Source organism: Panthera onca, chromosome E2 (assembly GCF_046562875.1).
Source record: "Panthera onca isolate mPanOnc1 chromosome E2, mPanOnc1 haplotype 2, whole genome shotgun sequence".
NCBI classification, from domain to species: domain Eukaryota; kingdom Metazoa; phylum Chordata; class Mammalia; order Carnivora; family Felidae; genus Panthera; species Panthera onca.
In genome coordinates, this window is record NC_138353.1 from 47,672,173 (window position 1) to 47,689,816 (window position 17,644).

The 17,644-nt window shown below is 38.9% G+C and overlaps 1 protein-coding gene and 1 pseudogene across 5 annotated transcripts; one reads left to right on the forward strand and one right to left on the reverse strand.

The window, feature by feature from the left end:
• Window positions 1–619: 619 nt before the first annotated feature.
• Window positions 620–9,628, reverse strand: LOC132691326 (peptidyl-prolyl cis-trans isomerase A pseudogene; annotated as a pseudogene).
• CMTR2 (cap methyltransferase 2) lies at window positions 8,416–17,411 on the forward strand. Of its 5 annotated transcripts, none has more exons than XM_060650193.3 (2): window positions 8,416–8,565; window positions 12,514–17,411. In XM_060650193.3, exon 2 carries the CDS (start codon window positions 12,533–12,535, stop codon window positions 14,831–14,833), a length of 2,301 nt encoding a protein of 766 aa, XP_060506176.1. In that variant the 5' UTR covers window positions 8,416–8,565; window positions 12,514–12,532; the 3' UTR covers window positions 14,834–17,411. The 5 variants fall into 5 exon arrangements, with proteins under 5 accessions (XP_060506176.1, XP_060506175.1, XP_060506177.1 ...); XM_060650192.2 differs by lacking the exon at window positions 8,416–8,565 and adding an exon at window positions 8,572–8,790; XM_060650194.2 differs by lacking the exon at window positions 8,416–8,565 and adding an exon at window positions 8,572–8,774.
• Window positions 17,412–17,644: the final 233 nt, after the last annotated feature.

Consider the following 17,644-nt stretch of genomic DNA (forward strand, 5'->3'; position numbering starts at 1 on the left):
GAGAGAGGAAGACAGAGCACAAGTGGGGGAGGGGCAGAGAGAGAGGGAGACACAGAATCCAAAGCAGGCTCCAGGCTCTGAGCTGTCAGCACAGAGCCCGACACAGGGCTCAAACTCGTGAACTACGAGATCATGACCTGAGCTGAAGTTCGACGCCTTACAGACTGAGCCACCTAGGCGCCCCTGAACGTTCCTTTAGTTTTCTTACCTGAACTTCAGCCACCCGTTGATTTCCAACTCCCTCCTGGATATTTCTGCTTGACTATTCCACTATCATCCCTAACTCTATTTAAAACACACTTAGTCATTTTTTTCCCTCTTAACCATTTCCTATAGCAGCAGATTCTGGCACCTTAGTCTGGCTTCCATGGTCCTCTATATTCTGGCTCTTCACTACTTGCTATGGACTGAATTGTGTCCCCACAAAATTCATATGTTAAAACTCTAGCCCCCAATGTGATGGTATTTGGAGATGCAGCCTTTGCCACTGGGAGGTAATTAGGTTTAGATGAGCTCATGAGGGTGGGGTCCTCGTGATAGGGTTAGTGTCCTCCTTATAAGAAGAGACCAGAGTGCTTGCTCTCTCCTCCTGCCATGTGGGCACACAGTGAGAAAGTGGCTATCTGCAATCCAGGAAGAGAGTCCTCAACAGGAACCAAATCATCCAGCACTTTAATCTTGGACTTCCCAGCTTCTAGAGCTGGGGGAAATAAGTTTCTGTTCTTTTTTTTTTTTTTTTTTTTTTGTAAGTTTTTGTTCTTTAAGTCACCCCATCTAATAGTATTTTCTTATAGCAGCCTGACCTGAGACACTACCTATATAGCATTTCAGTCTTAACTTTCCATCCCTTTTGTCCATTTTCCCTTCTTCTTGTCTGTCTTCTCACGCACATTATTTTTCCTAAGTTTGACTGGCATTCCCTGTACCCAAATAACAGCAACCTTTTAACACAAAAATTAGAGTCTCTTTCCCCCATCTTTTCCCTGCTATGTCTCCCATCTTTAGACTTCCACAACCCTTAATCTGTACCGTACAATAGAGCACTTAGTCATATAGTGTTATTTATTTTTAAACATCTTGTGTCTGCAATGAAATGATTAAGGCTTCGAGGGTAGGCCACGTCTTGTGTTCTAGTCCATATGCCAGTGTTTACCAACCTTTTTTTTTTAAACTGTGCCCATCTCACAGTAATATATATTGTTTCTTAAACCCTTAAGAATTTTTTAAAAAGTCATTTTGGTCATTTTTGCATGAAGAAAATAAAGAAATGATTTTAAGTAAATAAGTATTTTAGGTCAGCATATTATTAATGATTGTATTATGAATATTAAAGTTCATCTAAAATATAAAACACATTTTTACTTTTCCCCTTTTAGTAATTCAATCGAGTTACTACTCAATTGAGTAGACTCAATCTGTTAACTTTAACTATGTAAGGAAACGAATGAATTGCTAAAAAATAAGTTTTGAGAAAGACATTTCATTCTTCATCGTAGTCCTGAATGTTTATTAAAATGCAGAATGAGGTTTAACTACATATTACAACACCAAAAATAGACAAAAACTGCTTTCATAAGCTGATGTTTACAATTTTGCGTTTATGCCTAAAAATTAATTGATTTGTTTTAATAATCTTGTTTAGTTTCTAAATAGTAAGAAAGAAGAGATTTCAGGCTATTTTCAAGCACTTTCCCACAAATACCACAATGTAGATGCTCTACTTGATAGTTGAGTAGACAAATTGCTTTTAACTTTTACTATGTTTTCTCTTTTTAACATTGTATTTCAACAGCTTAAGGTGCTGTGTGAGAATTTTGATCAGAATGCAATCTAAAGACCTAGTGAAGATGATCATGAGGGAAATTAGAACAATTATTATCAGGTTTATAACCTTTACTGACTTGTAGAATTTCAGTGTCAGTGTTCCCTTCCTTGGTTTGCTGCCTTTATTTTACTTACTTATTTATTTATTTATTTATTTATTTATTTATTTATTTATTTATTAGAGACAGAGACAGAATGCGAGTGGGTTAGGGGCAGAGAGAGAGGGAGACAGAATCTGAAGCAGGCTCCAGGCTCTGAGCTGTCAGCACAGAGCCTGACACGGGGCTCGAACTCACTAGCTGTGAGATCATGACCTGAGCCAAAGTTGGACCCTCAACTGACTGAGCCACCCAGGCGCCCCTTTATTTTACTTTTTTAAATGTTTATTTATTTTGAGAGAGAGAAAGAGAGCATGAGCAGGGGAGGGGCAGGGAGAGAGGGAGACAGAGAATCCCAAGCAGCCTCCACGCTGTCACTATGGAGCCAGATGCAGGGATCGAATCCACAAACTGTGACCTGAGCCAAAATCAAGAGTCGAATGTTTAACCAACTTAGCCACCCAGGTGCCCTGGTGTGCTGCCTCTAAACAATGGTCCTTTCCAGGTGTCAAGACGAGATTGAACTGGAACACTCTGTGGCAAAGAATAGGAACACTTTAGGGGCGCCTGGGTGGCTCAGTCGGTTAAGCATCCGACTTCGGCTCAGGTCATGATCTCGTGGTCTGTGAGTTCGAGCCCCACGTCAGGCTCTGTGCTGACAGCTCAGAGCCTGGAGCCTGTTTCAGATTCTGTGTCTCCCTCTCTCTCTGACCCTCCCCTGTTCATGCTGTCTCTCCCTGTCTCAAAAATAAAATAAAACGTTAAAAAAAATTAAAAAAAAAAAAAGAATAGGAACACTTTAAGATCGTGTAATGGTCAAAACCAAGCCTGAATGGTGTTCACCAAATCAGATACATGGATCAAATGACTGAACCATAAGAACATTGGCCTGGTTGCTGCCAGATCCAATGCTGTTCACTTAAAGCTCATTCAGAGCTTCTGTTTCCTGTGTTAATGGGAAATACTTTTGCATTTTATTCAGATCTTCTGTTTCCTGTACTAATGGGAAATACTAGATACTCTTGCATGTATTTTTTTAGTAAGAAGACGTGCCATTCCTACCTTTTATGATGTGAATCTCTGTTTATTTCTCCCACTGTTTTACTATGAAAAAAATTTCACCAGAGGAAAGCTGAAGGAATTAGTGCACAGCCATGCGTCCACCATCTAGATTCTACAGTTGTGAACATCATACTATACTCACTTCACCACCAATCCATCCCTCTGTTTACGATCCATCTTGTGTGTGGTGCACTTCAAAGTAAGATGTCAGTACACTTCTTTCTAAACACTTCAGCATGCATGTGGGTAACTACAGTTCAATATTTGTTTATGGCTTTTTTTTAAGGTAACATTTATGTTTACTGAAATCCTCAAATCTTAATTATACCATTTGATAAAATTTGACAGGTACATATACCTCTTAACCTAAACCTTCTTATCAAGCTATAGAACATTTCCATCATCTCAGACAACTCCCTCTGGGATTTTGGAACCATGATTTATACACTGTCACCTCACAGAATCTGTCTGAAGATGTAATTAGAGACTCAGCAAGTTGATTGGTGATAAATGACCACAGAAGCTGTTTAGTTTCTGTTTGCTTTGGCAGAGAAGTATAATCAGAGCAGAGGATGGGGAGCTGGTTGTTTTAATTCTTGTATGCTACTTCTATTCTCATTGTCATGCCAGTTGAGTATAAAGAATGCTCAGGAATTGGAAAGAATAACTAATTGTAGCTAGCTTCCACTCAGGTAAATACATATATATGTATGTATGTATTTAAAAGTTGCAGGGCTTGGTTAATTTCCTTCAGTTTTTTAAAGTTTCAGATGCCAGTTTCATCCATTTATAACATTTCATCTTTTCCAAAAATTTTTGCAAACCCTCCTGCTTTTAGGATAAAATAAATGAAACTCATCATTTATATATATATATATATAAATGCTTATTTTTGAGAGAGAGAGCATGAGCTGGGGAGAGAGAGAGAGAGGGAGAGAGAGAAGCAGGGACACAGGGCTCAATCCCATGAACTGTGAGATAATGACCTGAGCCAAAATCAAGAGTGACTTAAAAGTGCTTAACTGACTGAGCAATCCAGGTGCCCTAAAACTGATCATTTTTAATAAAATCACTGGCCTCATATAAACATTTCTGGCCGTGGATGTGGACAATAAAGTTGTTTTTAAATTACTGGATGCAATTTCTAGGAATTCTCTGCAGAACAGATTGGCCTTGGAGTTAGGCACATCTAGGTCCAAACCCTGACTCTGCTAATTGCTGACTCTATGATCTTTAGCAAATTGCTTAATCACTTTGGTCCTTGATTTCTCTGTTTATAAAAGGGGGACAATACACATATCTACTTCATGGAGTTGTTGAGAGGATTAAAGGATTAAAAAAAGGGGAAGTTTTCAGTGCTTAGTGCTGAACTCAACAAATGTTAATTTATGTACTCAACAAATGTTAATTTAATTAATTAATTTTTAAAGTATAATTTATTGACAAATTGGTTTTCATACAACACCCAGTGCTCATCCCAACAAGTGCCCTCCTCAATGCTCATCTAATGTTGTGATTATTTTAGTAAAGTTCAGTATGTTTTGTTGTTTGGAATATTCCTGATAATATTTATAAACCTCAGGGAACATAGTAATTGTATTTAAGAGACCATATGTCCTTCATCTAGTATCTAGTCCCATAAAAGAACAATATCCACAGATCTTCATTTTTAATTAATGTTTGTTAAGAAACAGATGTAAAAAAGCAACCACCTCCCACTAATAGGTAAAATGACAAAGACTCACAACAGCAAAAGTTGGTGAGGATGTGAAGTAACCAGAATTCTTTGTTGTTGTTTAGTTTTTATTTCATAATCATAAACTTAACTCTGCAATCGAACTTGATGTAGAGGAGGATAAGAAAAATATGTGAACCATACAACTGCTCCAAGGAACACAAAGATTATGGGATATTTTGAGGAGATGAGGGTGAAGGGGTGCTCTCCTAAGCTACAGAAGGAATGAGCTGGCGGTTAAGATATGACGCAAGTCAAATTTATTAGATTTGTCCACATCAGCCATGTTGATTCTCTCTTTTTTAATTATTTTTTTAACGTTTATTTATTATTGAGAGACAGAGAGACACAGAATGTGAACAAGGGAGGGGTAGAGAGAGGGGCAGGCGTAGAATCTGAAGTAGGCTCCAGGCTCTGAGATGTCAGCACAGAGCCTGATGCAGGGCTCGAACTCATAAACTGCAAGATCATGACCTGAGCCGAAGTTGGTCGCTTAACCAACTGAGCCACCCAGGCGCCCCGGCAGTGTTGATTTTCTTGCTGGTTTTGCCATTCCTGGATCCAAGGTGTTCCACATAGCTTCCACAATAGTCATGCCCTGTTTCTCCTTGCCAAAGACCACACGCTTGCTATCCAATCACTCAGATTTGGCAGTGTAGATGAAACACTGGGAACCATTTGTGTTGGGTCCAATATTTGCCAAGGACGAGATGCCAGGATCGATAGGCTTCAGGATGAAATTCTCATCAAATTTCTCCCCATAGATGGACTTGCTGCCAGTGCCATTATGGTATTAAGGCACCACCATGGCACATAAATCCCAGAATAATACTGTCCAAGCAGAAAACTTTATAACCAAATCCTTTCTCCCCAGTGCTCAGAGCATGAAAGTTTTCTGCTGTCTTTGGAGCTTTGTCTGCCAACAGCTCAGTGGGGATGCAGCCCAAGGGCTCACCATCCATGGCAATGTCCAAGAACAATGTGGGTTGACCACGGCTGGACTGTGTCTGTAAGGCCCAGAATTCTTAGGTATTGTAGGTAGGGATGCAAAATCGTTCAAGCACTCTGGGAAAATTTTTTGGAGGTTTCTTCAAAGTTACGCATAGATCTGCTTCCGTGATTCTCAAAATGACATTAATGCTGAGTTGAGAAACCCTGATCTACTCTATGACCCAGCCATTCATTCCATGCCTAGGTATTCACCTAAAAGTAAAGAAAACATACACTTACAAAAATGTCTTGTACTAGAATATTCATAGCAGGTTTATTCACAATAGCCTCAATCTGGAAACAGAACTCAAATGTCCATCAATAAGAGAATAGATAACTAAATTGTGGTTTATCCATACAATGGCATACTACTTAGCAATAAAAAGGAATGAACTACAGATACATAAAACAACATGGGTGAATATTGACAGGGTTCAGAACATGCTGCCCCAAAATATGTTGATTGGCATATTAAGTATTTTAAGCTGAAGGAATTTGAGAAATGGCAGGTGTAGGAAGGACTCTCTGACCTTCCCCTGAAGCAGCTCACAAGATCCTCATGGGAGATATGTCCTCCCTATACCTGGAGGAAAGGAATATTCTTATTTCTGAAGTTGGAAGGACTCCAAGAGGAATCTGGATGAACATGCCTTGCCTAAATTTCCCCCAGTGTACTACTCTTAGCTCATACTCATTTGTCACATTTCCCCACAACTTTCCACTCCTCATCAAAGTTAGTATGAAAACACTCAGTTTTAATGGTTTCTTCAGATCTTCATTTCCTTGTGGAGGCTCCTGGTCACATAAAATATTAGTAAATTCACATGCTTTTCTCTTGTTAATATATCATTTGTTACAGAGCCCCAGCAGAGAACCTAGAAGGGTAGAAGGAAAACATTTTTTCTCCCCTAATTTCATATATATATATATATATATATATATATATATATATATATATATATCATATATAGAGTGATATATTTTGGATACAAGTCCTTTGTCATATGTATGTATTGTAAATATCTTCTCCCACTCTGTATGTTGTCTTTTCACTCCCAATGATATCTTACGGTGAATAGATATTCTTAATTTTAGTATGGTTCAGTTTATATAATTTTCCTTTATGATTAGTGCTTTTTCTGACTTGTTGTATACTTTTGTCTACTTCATGGTCACAAAGCTGTTTTCTTATGTTTTCTGCTAAAATAATTGTTTGACTTTTTAATTTTTTTAAGTTTATTTTTTATTTTGAGAGAGTGTGCGCGCGTGCATGGGGGAGGGGCTCGAGCCACTTGAATCGGGGAGGGAGGATCCCAAGCAGGTTCTGTGCTGTCAGTGCAGAGCCCAACATGGGGCTTGATTATGTGAACCGTGAGAGCATGACCTGAGTGAAAATAAAGAGTGGGCGCTTAACTGACTGAGCCACCCAGGTGCCCTGAGAGTTTTTTGACTTTTAAAATATAGATTGGCATCCCAAATGAAATGTGTTTTTATAATGTAAGAATCCAAATAAAATTTTTTCCATATGAATATCCAAATGTCCTAGACTCATTTTTTGAAAAGACAATTTTCTTTATTGATGGACATCCAGGAGGAATTAGAAAATAATGTGTGTGTGTATATATATATACTTTTTACATAATTTACATGAATGGTTGAAACTCTACACACAGCTCTATATTCTATTTTTATGCAATAGTGTTGCCACACATAACCTATTATTGGCTGAATGGTATCCCATTATATGGATGTATCACAAATAATTTTTTTAAAATGTTTTATTTATTTTTGAGAGAGAGACAGAGTGCGAGCGGGAGAGGGTCAGAAAGAGAAGGAGACACAGAATGCGAAGCAGGCTCCAGGCTCCAGGCTCAGCGCTGTACTCACAACAGTGAGATTATGACCTGAGCCAAAGTTGGACGCTTAACGGACTCAGCCACCCAGGCACCCCTGTATCACAAAGAATTTAATTAATTCCCTTAAAGTCAACATTTAGAGTTTTTCTTATTGTTGATATTAAGGAGATGAATATTTTGTTCAAAGTGAGGGCTGGTTATGTTGCGTTTCCTAAGGATAAATTTCTTGGAGCGGGAATTGCCCAGCTGGGGTGCAAGGCCATTTTAAAGTTTGCCATCTGTGAAGTTTATGCCAATGTTTACCCCCATGCACAACCGGTATATAAACCGGTTTCTCCTTATTCTCACCAATAGTGGCCATTATGAATCTTTTTAATCTTTGCTAAATCAGGTGAAAATGAAACTTATTTTCATTTCCATGTCTTTCTTTTATAATAGGCTAAAAAGTTTTGTACATCCTTAGTCGCTATTTTACTGGTTTTAGATGGTCTGTTTGAATTTTTGTCTAATTTTCCTTTGAGATTGTTTTTTCCTTTCTGGTTTATAAACATATATATGTTACAACAGAGTATTACGTCGCAGTTGGCCTAGTTTGGCTTTTAACCTCATATTGTCTTTCGAGTCTCAGTTTTAACTCAGCCTGTGTACTAGGAACCAACTTCTGCCTAATAACTTTGGAAAACCTTCCCAACTCAGGGTCTGGGTGGGCGGAGCCGGAGTGTCTCGGACGGGTTTGCCCCGCCCACATTCCCGAAGGGGCGGGGCCAAAGGACGCCCCGCCTCCTCGAGCGGTTTCCGTTGCCATAGACGCCTTTCCTCCTCCGGACTTGGCGAGAAAAGAAACCTATAGAGAGCCTGGGTCCGGGCACTGCTAGAGTTGCCGGCGTACGTAACGTTGACGCGTGACGCTAGCCCCACTCGGCTGTGAAGCGCGTGCGCAGTGCGTCTCTCAGGGCTCGGGCTGTTGTCGGCCGGCGACGCGCGGCGGCGCGGCCTGGAGGTGGGTTCCGGGTCCTGGTGTCGAGAGGGCGGGTCCGGGCTTCCTTCCTTGTCTTCTGGCGCACCACCTGCCTTCGCTGCGGCGGGGGGGCGCCGTATACCCTACGAGCGACCGTTCCGGGAAGCAGCTCCGGGAGCGGAAGTGGAGGATGGTTTCCTGGAGTGGGGAGAGTGAGTGAAGCGCTGCCTCTCTAGACTCGGGGAGCCAAGGTGGGCGTAAGCGAAGGTAATCAGACCTGGCTTCCGAGCTCGGGTCTTCCTTCGACTTTCCAGAGGATGAGGCAAGGATGAGGCAGGGTCTGGGACTGAGGTTCTTCCACGTCAGGAGGGCTCGGGCCGCTTGAATATAGGTTGAGACTCAGTCCCATCAGGTGAAACGAGATCTTGGCTGCCCCTGGCCCAAAGTAAAGCGCTAGATACACTCTATTATTTTCACGGTTGCTGGGAAGAGGAGTTGCCAGAAACACTTGTAAAACTACTTTGTAAGCGTTAATTGAAGAGAGCCTGTTGATAAGATCTTGTGGGGTTTGTGTCAGGCCCACGGATTTTGCAGGTATTTTCCTTTGTGGCTTGGGGCGGGGCGGGGTGGGGGCGGGCATGACTTTCTACTCGAATATGTAAATTAAGAATGGTAATACTGACCCTCAGCAGAATTATGATGCCAGAAAGTTCTAAGCAGTGCTTAATGGAAGGGCCAGAGGAACATATACTGGAAACTTTTTTCCTGTAGTCTGTAAACCACGTGTTTTGTTTGTTTTTTAATTTTTGCTCATGCATTGAAGTGCTGAAGTTATGACTCATATTCGGAACCTAGAGGAGAGCTGTTTGTGCTAAGTATAATATACGTTTGTTTATTAGATACTCACAGAGGGTTTACTGTGTACCTTAAGCACTGTTCTAACCTCGGGGTGATACATGAGTCACCAAAACAAAAGATCCTTGCCCTGTGGAGCTTAGATTCTAGTTTGGGGAAGACAATAATAAACAATAAGCAGATTTAATGTTAGAAAGAAAAGAGTGTCACGGAAAGAAAAAAAGTACAGCAAGATCCTTACCTTTACCATTGTTAGTGCAAGATGCAATTAGGATGTCAGGGTAGGTCTCTTAGAAAAATTACACTTGATTAAATACATGAAGGAGGTGAGGGAGTTAACTATGCAGGTACTCTGAAGAAAGAGCATTCCAGGCAGAGGGATTGACCAGTGCAAAGGATTTGCAGGTTGCAGTGTGCCTCGTGTTTCAGTGAACAGAAAGTTTATGTGGTTGGAGCAGAATGAATTGGGAGGGATAGTAGACAATCAGGTTAGAGATAGGTTGGGGCTGGAAGGCAGAAATCTTCAAGAGCATTGTAGACTACTGTAAGGACTGTGGCATTTATTTGGGAGCCAAAGGAGGCAAAGATAGAAGAGACCAGTTAGAAGGCTATGGCAGTAATCCAGCAGAGAGTTGACACTGTCTACAATCAGGAAGCTGGTATCTGGAGGTGGGTGAAAAGTGGTTGGATTCTGGGAATTTGATAGGAGGAAACAAAGTTCAGGTTATAGACCTGAAAATTCAGTATTTACATATATACATATTTTTCAAGATCTATGTGTGTGTGTGTGTGTGTGTGTGTATTCAAGATATGTATTTTATATATAAATACATAAGACATAATCTTGATTTGCATACCACCGGTGTAGTCAGGAAGAACAATGGAATGTTTGAATCACTTTAGTTTTTCTCATGTGAAAGTATTATGTATTATCTTAGGTGACATTTCAGAGCTTCCTTATGCCATTAATTAATATGTGAAGTAAATGACTAAAGTCAGACTTTTTCCAAAGTAGAATATAGTTGCAATCTAAACATGGTTGTAGTTTCCAGTAAGCACAGTGTAAATTAAGATAGAATAACTTGTAATGAACTTTCATTTGCTTTCATTTAGGATTTTAGTGAATGTATCAATGCCCCATTTTTGCCTTCTTTAAGAAATTTGTCTGAATACAGCGTCTAACAGTGAAAAAAAAGCTTTGAGAAAAAGATATTGATGGACACATGTGACTGTTAGCTGTAATTTACATGTATGGTAAATATACTGTGGCAAACAAATGACTAAGAAGATACTTGTTACTTCAAGCTTACAAGCTAGTAGAATAGACAGGATTGTAAATAATTTAAACAAAATATAAAAGAACTGCCAAAAGAACAGTACAAAGTAAATGCTAATAGAATACAGTCTTCTGGATATTATTGTATTTATTGTGGCATTAGCTCATCTTTATTTCCCATTTTAATTATCAAACGTTGGCTTTTTGTGGGACAGTGGTTGTGAATTTTTTGTTTGACAAATTTAGATTCTTTTTGAATATGCTGAGAAATGTGGAACTTATGAACTAAAACACCTATTGATTAACATTGAGCTGACAAGTACTATGTAATACTCATAGCTCTCTCTGCTGGAATTTATGACTTTACCCAACACTATGCCATCAGGCCATGTATCTTCCTCTTATATCTCTTTCCTTCTCCATTGGACAAGTGTTTTTGGTTTCTTAGTGTTAGACCACAAGATGTAGGGTGACTATTTGTAATTTGTATATTCATTGCGAATATTTCTTCAATTTAAAGATCTTCTATCGAAGTGTGTTACTTTTCTTGTTTTTTTTTTTTTTTTTTAAGATTATTTATTTTGAGCGAGAGACAAAGCGTGAGTGAGGAGGGACAGAGAGAGAGGGAGAGAGAAAATCCCAAGCAGGCTCTGCCCTGTCAGTTCAGAGCCTGATGTGGGGCTCAAACTCATGAACCATGAGATTGTGACCTGAGCCAAAGTCGGATGCTTAACTGACTGAGCCACCCAGGCGCCCCAAAGTGTGTTACGTGGCAAGAAGAAATATAGTCGAAGTATGGAGCTGTCTGAGCAGATGAGACAAGAATCTAGTTTATGGACATGCCAGGTTGAACTGTAGTTCACTTTCAGCATTGAACTGAATAGAGACTGACCAGTCAAGTACACCACAGTCAACAAGCAGTATGATGATGAGTGTTAGTAGGTGGATTATGAAAGTGATTTGGCACCACCAAAGTGCATGTTTTAGCAAGAGTGGGAGATCTGGATGAAGGATGTATTTGACAGTCCTTATAGGTAAATAAGTGTGTGGTGGCAGAGACGTCTGGTAGCAATATTAGTACTGGGTTTAGGTGTAGAATCTTCTCCTGGAAGGAGGTGAGATTCAGAAGGAACTAAAAAACTGGAAGTGTTGGGGCACCTGTGTGGTGCAGTTGGTTAAGCATTCAACTCTTGAGCTTGGCTCAGGTCATGATCTCACAGTTTGTGAGTTTGAGCCCCATATTTGGCTCTGTGCTGATGGCATTGGCCTGCTTGGGATTCTGTCTCTCCTTCTCTCTGCCTCTCCTCAGCCTGTGTGCATGTTCTCTCTCTCTCTCTCTGTCTCTCAAATAAATAAAAAACAAACAAACAAAAAAAGCTAAAAGTCACTTGTTAAAGCTTGATCAAAGGTCGTGTTCAGGGCTGAATCTTAGTCTGAGAGTGTGTTTGGGGCCATGTGGGTAGAGGCAAACTTTGGGAGGAGCTAGATGGATTAATATGGCAATATGAGCTGCCATCACTGATGATTATTCTTCGGTATATGCTTTTTTTATATGCTAGCATGTTCTATCCTTATCTAAAAAAAATGATACCCTAAATAAGAAACAGACTCAAAGATGTAATTTTCCCAAGGCTACTTTGTAGCTCTAAGTTGCAGAGTTGGAAATTGAGCTCAGATCTGTTGGGTATGAAAGCCTTTACTTTTTCTTTATTCCAAATTGTCTCATTATGTAACAGCATGTGCTGACATTAGCTTTCCCATTTTATGCAGTTTGTCATGAGTGTGATCCGATTTGCTGTGGATGAGATTTCGCTCTCTAATAAATTTGATTCATTTAATTGTGTGTTTTCTTTTTCTAGATTTTAATTTAATTTGAAAATGAGTAAGTGCAGAAAACCACCCCTGGGTTCAAGTCCTGAGACATTCAGCCCAGATGTTGTTGCTGACATTTTTGAACTCTTTGCCAAGAACTTTTCTTATGGCAAGCCACTTAATAACGAGTGGCAATTACCAGATCCCGGTGAGATTTTCACTTGTGACCACACGGAATTTAATGCGTTGCTTGATTTGAAGAACTCCCTAAATGAAGTAAAAAACCTACTGAGTGACAAGAAATTGGATGAGTGGCATGAACACACTGCTTTTACTAACAAAGCTGGAAAAATAATTTCTCATGTGAAAAAATCTGTAAACGCTGAACTTTGTACTCAAGCGTGGTGTAAGTTTCATGAAATTTTGTGCAGCTTTCCACTTATTCCACAGGAAGCTTTTCAGAATGGAAAACTGAATTCCCTACACCTTTGTGAAGCTCCTGGAGCTTTTATAGCTAGTCTCAATCACTACTTAAAATCCCATCGGTTCCCCTGTGATTGGAGTTGGGTAGCTAATACTTTGAATCCATACCATGAAGCAAATGACAATCTTATGATGATTATGGATGACCGACTTATAGCAAATACCTTGCATTGGTGGTACTTTGGTCCAGATAACACCGGTGATATCATGAACTTGAAATATCTGACTGGACTTCAGAATTTCATAAGCAACATGGCTACCATTCACTTGATCACTGCAGATGGGAGTTTTGATTGCCAAGGAAACCCAGGTGAACAAGAAGCTTTAGTCTCTTCTTTGCATTACTGTGAAGTTGTCACTGCTCTGACGACTCTTGGAAATGGTGGCTCTTTTGTTCTGAAGATGTTTACTTTGTTTGAACATTGTTCCATAAACCTGATGTACCTGCTAAACTGTTCTTTTGACCAAGTCCATGTTTTCAAACCTGCTACTAGCAAGGCAGGAAACTCAGAAGTCTATGTGGTGTGTCTCCGTTATAAGGGAAGAGAGGCAATCCATCCTCTGTTATCTAAGATGGTGCTGAACTTTGGGACTGAAATGACCCAGAAAGCTCTCTTTCCCCATCATGTGATTCCCGAATCTTTTCTTAAAAGGCATGAAGAATGTTGTATGTTCTTTCATAAATACCAGCTAGAGACTATTTCTGAGAACATTCGTCTGTTTCAGTGCATGGGAAAAGGGGAACAAATAAAACTGAATACTTTAAGGGACTGTGCTGTTCAATATTTTATGGAAAAGTTTCAGTTGAAGCCTCTTTCCAGAAATAATTGGCTAGTGAAAAAATCTAGTATTGGTTGTAGTACAAATACAAAACGGTTTGGGCAGAGGAACAGATATTTTAAAACCTATAATGAAAGGAAAATGCTGGAAACCCTTTCATGGAAAGATAAGGTGGCCAAAGGATACTTTAATAGTTGGGCGGAAGAACATGCTGTGTATCATTCTGGGCAGAGTTCTCTCTTAGAAGGGACAGCTTCCAGTCTTGAGTGTCACTTATGGCATATTTTAGAGGGAAAGAAACTGCCAAAGGTAAAGTGTTCTCCTTTCTGTGATGGTGAAATTTTAAAGGCTCTTAATGAAGCAATTGAAAAGTCATTAGGAGGAGCCTTGAATTTGGATTCCAAGTTCTGGCCCAAACAGCAGGATTATTGTTCTTGTCATATTTTTACTGAAGAACTGATATTTACTGAGTTGTTTAGCCTTGCCAAGTGCCTTCAGGATGAGCAGGTCGTAGAACCCAGCAACCGAATAAAGTGCCTGCTTGTGGGCTTTCCAACCCTCAGTGACATCAAAACGCATATACCGTTGGAAGTTCAGTTCTTGGAACCAGCGGAACTCATGACTTGCAGCTGTTCGTTGCTTCATGATGGAGACCCAGTTTACCAGCAGCTGTTTTTGGACTGCTTTCTACGTGCGTTGCAGCAGCTTCAGACAGGAGATGCTATGATTTTGCCTGTACTTTCTTGTTTTACGAGATTTATGGCTGGTTTGATTTTTGTACTCCACAATTGTTTTAGGTTCATCACATTTTCTTGTCCCACTTCCTCTGAGCCCCTGAAGACCTGTGCAGTCCTGCTGTGTGTGGGTTACCAGGACCTTCCGAATCCAGTTTTCCAGTATCTGCAGAATGTGAATGACTTGTTGAGCTCTTTGCTGAATTCTGATGCACCCCAGCAGGTTTTACAGTTTGTGCCAATGGAGGTGCTCCTTAAGGGGGCACTGCTTGATTTTTTGTGGGATTTGAATGCGGCCATTGCTAAAAGGCATTTGCATGTGATTATTCAAGGAGAGAGAGAAGAAATCATCAGCAGCCTTCAGCTATGAAATTGAAACTTTCTGAGATTTAACTTTATGACTTCTTACAGTTTCCATTGTTATTGTAGTCTTTTGCTATTAATTTAAAACCTTTCATTTGAGGGAAAGGCCAACTTTTGCATCATTGAAAGTCTCATTATTTCTGGAAAACCACCAGCTAGTTCTGATCTCATATATATGCCCATAGGCATAGAGTTTTCCATGTGGTGCAGTCTATGCAGTGATGAAACTCAACCTCAGACGTGAGATGTGTGTGGGTGGATGGGGTAGAGACACCCATACTTATTTAAGCAGTTTTGTTGGTCGTCCTTACCTGTTTAAGATTTGTACCCATGTGCCTTCATTCAAATTAGATTTTTTCCCAACTGATTTCCTCAGTGGATAATGCTGTTAATAAATTGATAGACGTCTTTGATGAAAGGAGGTGGAAACCTCAGCTGCACCGGTTTTCTTTACTCCTGACCACGTCACTTATGGATTCGGGGAACTCCTTTTGCCAGATGCTGAATATGTGCCATTCCTTGCCTTTAGGCCATTGACCCAATTTACTGGTGTGGTTTAAATGAAGCTAGTGTGCTGTTTTATAAATATTTCACTAACCACAGCCATCCAGCTAGTCCATCCAGGACAACTTCAAACCAAAGATCATGTTTAAAACAATGAAAAATCACTGTGGCTAATACACACATGTATCATGAAAAGCTTCATTTAGCAATCATGTAGTAATTTTTAACTTCCAGGAAATAATCTGTGAACTAAAGGATTTTTTTAGATTGCAAAATAGTGTGTATGGTCTCATATTGGAGATGTATGAATGTGATGAACGTAGTGAACCCTAAAGAAAAATTTTAACACTTCCAGAATGATGATTCAACATTTCAGAATTTTTAATTTTATTTCTTTTTTCAGTATGAAAGTAGCACTTTATTAAAAGATTAACCGTAAGATGGTTATTTTATCAGTTATGTCTGATTGCTTTTAAATTATATGTATTCGACCACGTAAATGAGCTTTTCTGGCAAACTGTATTAAGCAAATCTTCATTACTTTGAAATTACACAAAGTGAAGAGTGTACTCTCACATGTGCATTTTAGACATTTGTGTTAGTTATATAAAAAGTAGATGTATTCTCTCATGTATTTGGTTGATAAATATTAATCTGAATTTTTAGAATGTTCTTTGCTATTTTGAGCTACATTATAGATTCATGAATAAAGTCATTAGCAGAGAGATTTTGTGTTCGTCTTTTTTAAAGAGAATCATGGGGGAAGTTAAAAATATAACTTGGAAACATTTTTTTTTAAGGAAGGTTTGAATGGGAGTTAATGTTCTTTCATTTCCTCTGATATGTATTCATTAAAATTTAGTTCTTAATATTGTAATATTTATGGAATTTCTACTTCGGGAAAGAAACTGAATACTTAGGGAGGAGAAGGGGGTAGATTGAGTTCTTGCCAAGGGGGGTACGGAGGCCTGGAGGGAGATTTCCAAAAGAATTGTAATTTCTTATTGGTGGGTGACTTTATGGAAACGGTTCTAGTTGTATAATGATAAAAATCTGACAGAAAATTGGTTACTAGGAGAGAATTAAAAATCACTCTGGGAAAACCATTTTGTACTTAATAGTCTTTATGCCTTGGTTGGTTTGGTCTAGTATTAATGGCACAGTTTATTTTTGTTTTTTTTTAACCAGTTCGTTTGAATGAAGTTGAAAGCCTAGGTCCAGGTTTTGGTATTAAAACTTTCTTTTAAGCGTCTCAAATAAGTACTGAATGCTTAGTTGTTGTTGTTGTGTGTGTGTGTATTTTGTTTTGTTTTTTTAAACACTAATCACTGTTGGGATGTATAGCATACTGGTGTTTATTAGAATATATTTTGGTATTTAACTTGGCTCTTGGAATCAGTTGCTGTTCATCTGATTTGTTGGATTCAGATTTGCTCTATATAGGTGAGATAGGAGTTGAAGGTTCAAACTGAACTGGATGTGGCTGACAGGTACCAATGATTTAGAGGAATTTCTCTTTGAGAAAAAGGGGAGGAAAAATGCTGTCCAAAAAATGAATGACAAGAAGACAGTAAGGTGAGGGATGGTTTGTATATCAAGGTAGTTACTGTTCTTTAAAAAAAAAAAATTTTTTTTGTAGATCTAAACAGCCAGAAAATTTAAACTTCACAAAATGTGTTTCCTAAAAGACTTAGATGAGAAAGAGGTTTTATAAATGTAATTTCTTCAGTATTAATTTTTGTCCTCCCTAAGAAAAAAGTCAGTTTTATATTCTAGTGAGGGCTTTTATATATTATCCTAATATTACTTAAATATTTAAATGCATTGAAAATATATTTTCTGGAATAAATTAAAAATCTGAATTTGTATACTTTATTTTATTTAAAAATATTTGTATTAAAGGGGCGCCTGGGTGGCTCAGTTGGTTGGGCATCAGACTTGGGCACAGGTCATGATCTCATGGCTTGTGAGTTTGAGCCCCACTTTGAGCTCTGTGCTGACAGCTCAGAGCCTGGAGCCCGCTTCAGGTTCTGTGTGTCCCTCTCTGCCCCTCCCCTGGTCATGCTCTGTCTCTGTCTCTCTCTCAAAAATAAATAAACATTGAAAAAAATTAAATTTTGTGTTCAAATTTTTTCTACTCCAAAGATCTTGGAGTGGAATGAAAGAAGCAAGTTTAAAATATTAGGGAGAGGTGAAAAAAAATGTTGATTGGTGCTTTTGTTGTTTTACTTGTTTTTTTTAATTTTTAATTTTAGCTTTTTTTTTAACGGTTTTTTTTTTTAATGTTTACTTATTTTTGAGACAGAGAGAGACA

Excerpts from the sequence above, each read along its gene's own strand:
- CMTR2 (XM_060650193.3), top strand. The coding sequence starts at position 12,533 with ATGAGTAAGTGCAGAAAACCACCCCTGGGTTCAAGTCCTGAGACATTC.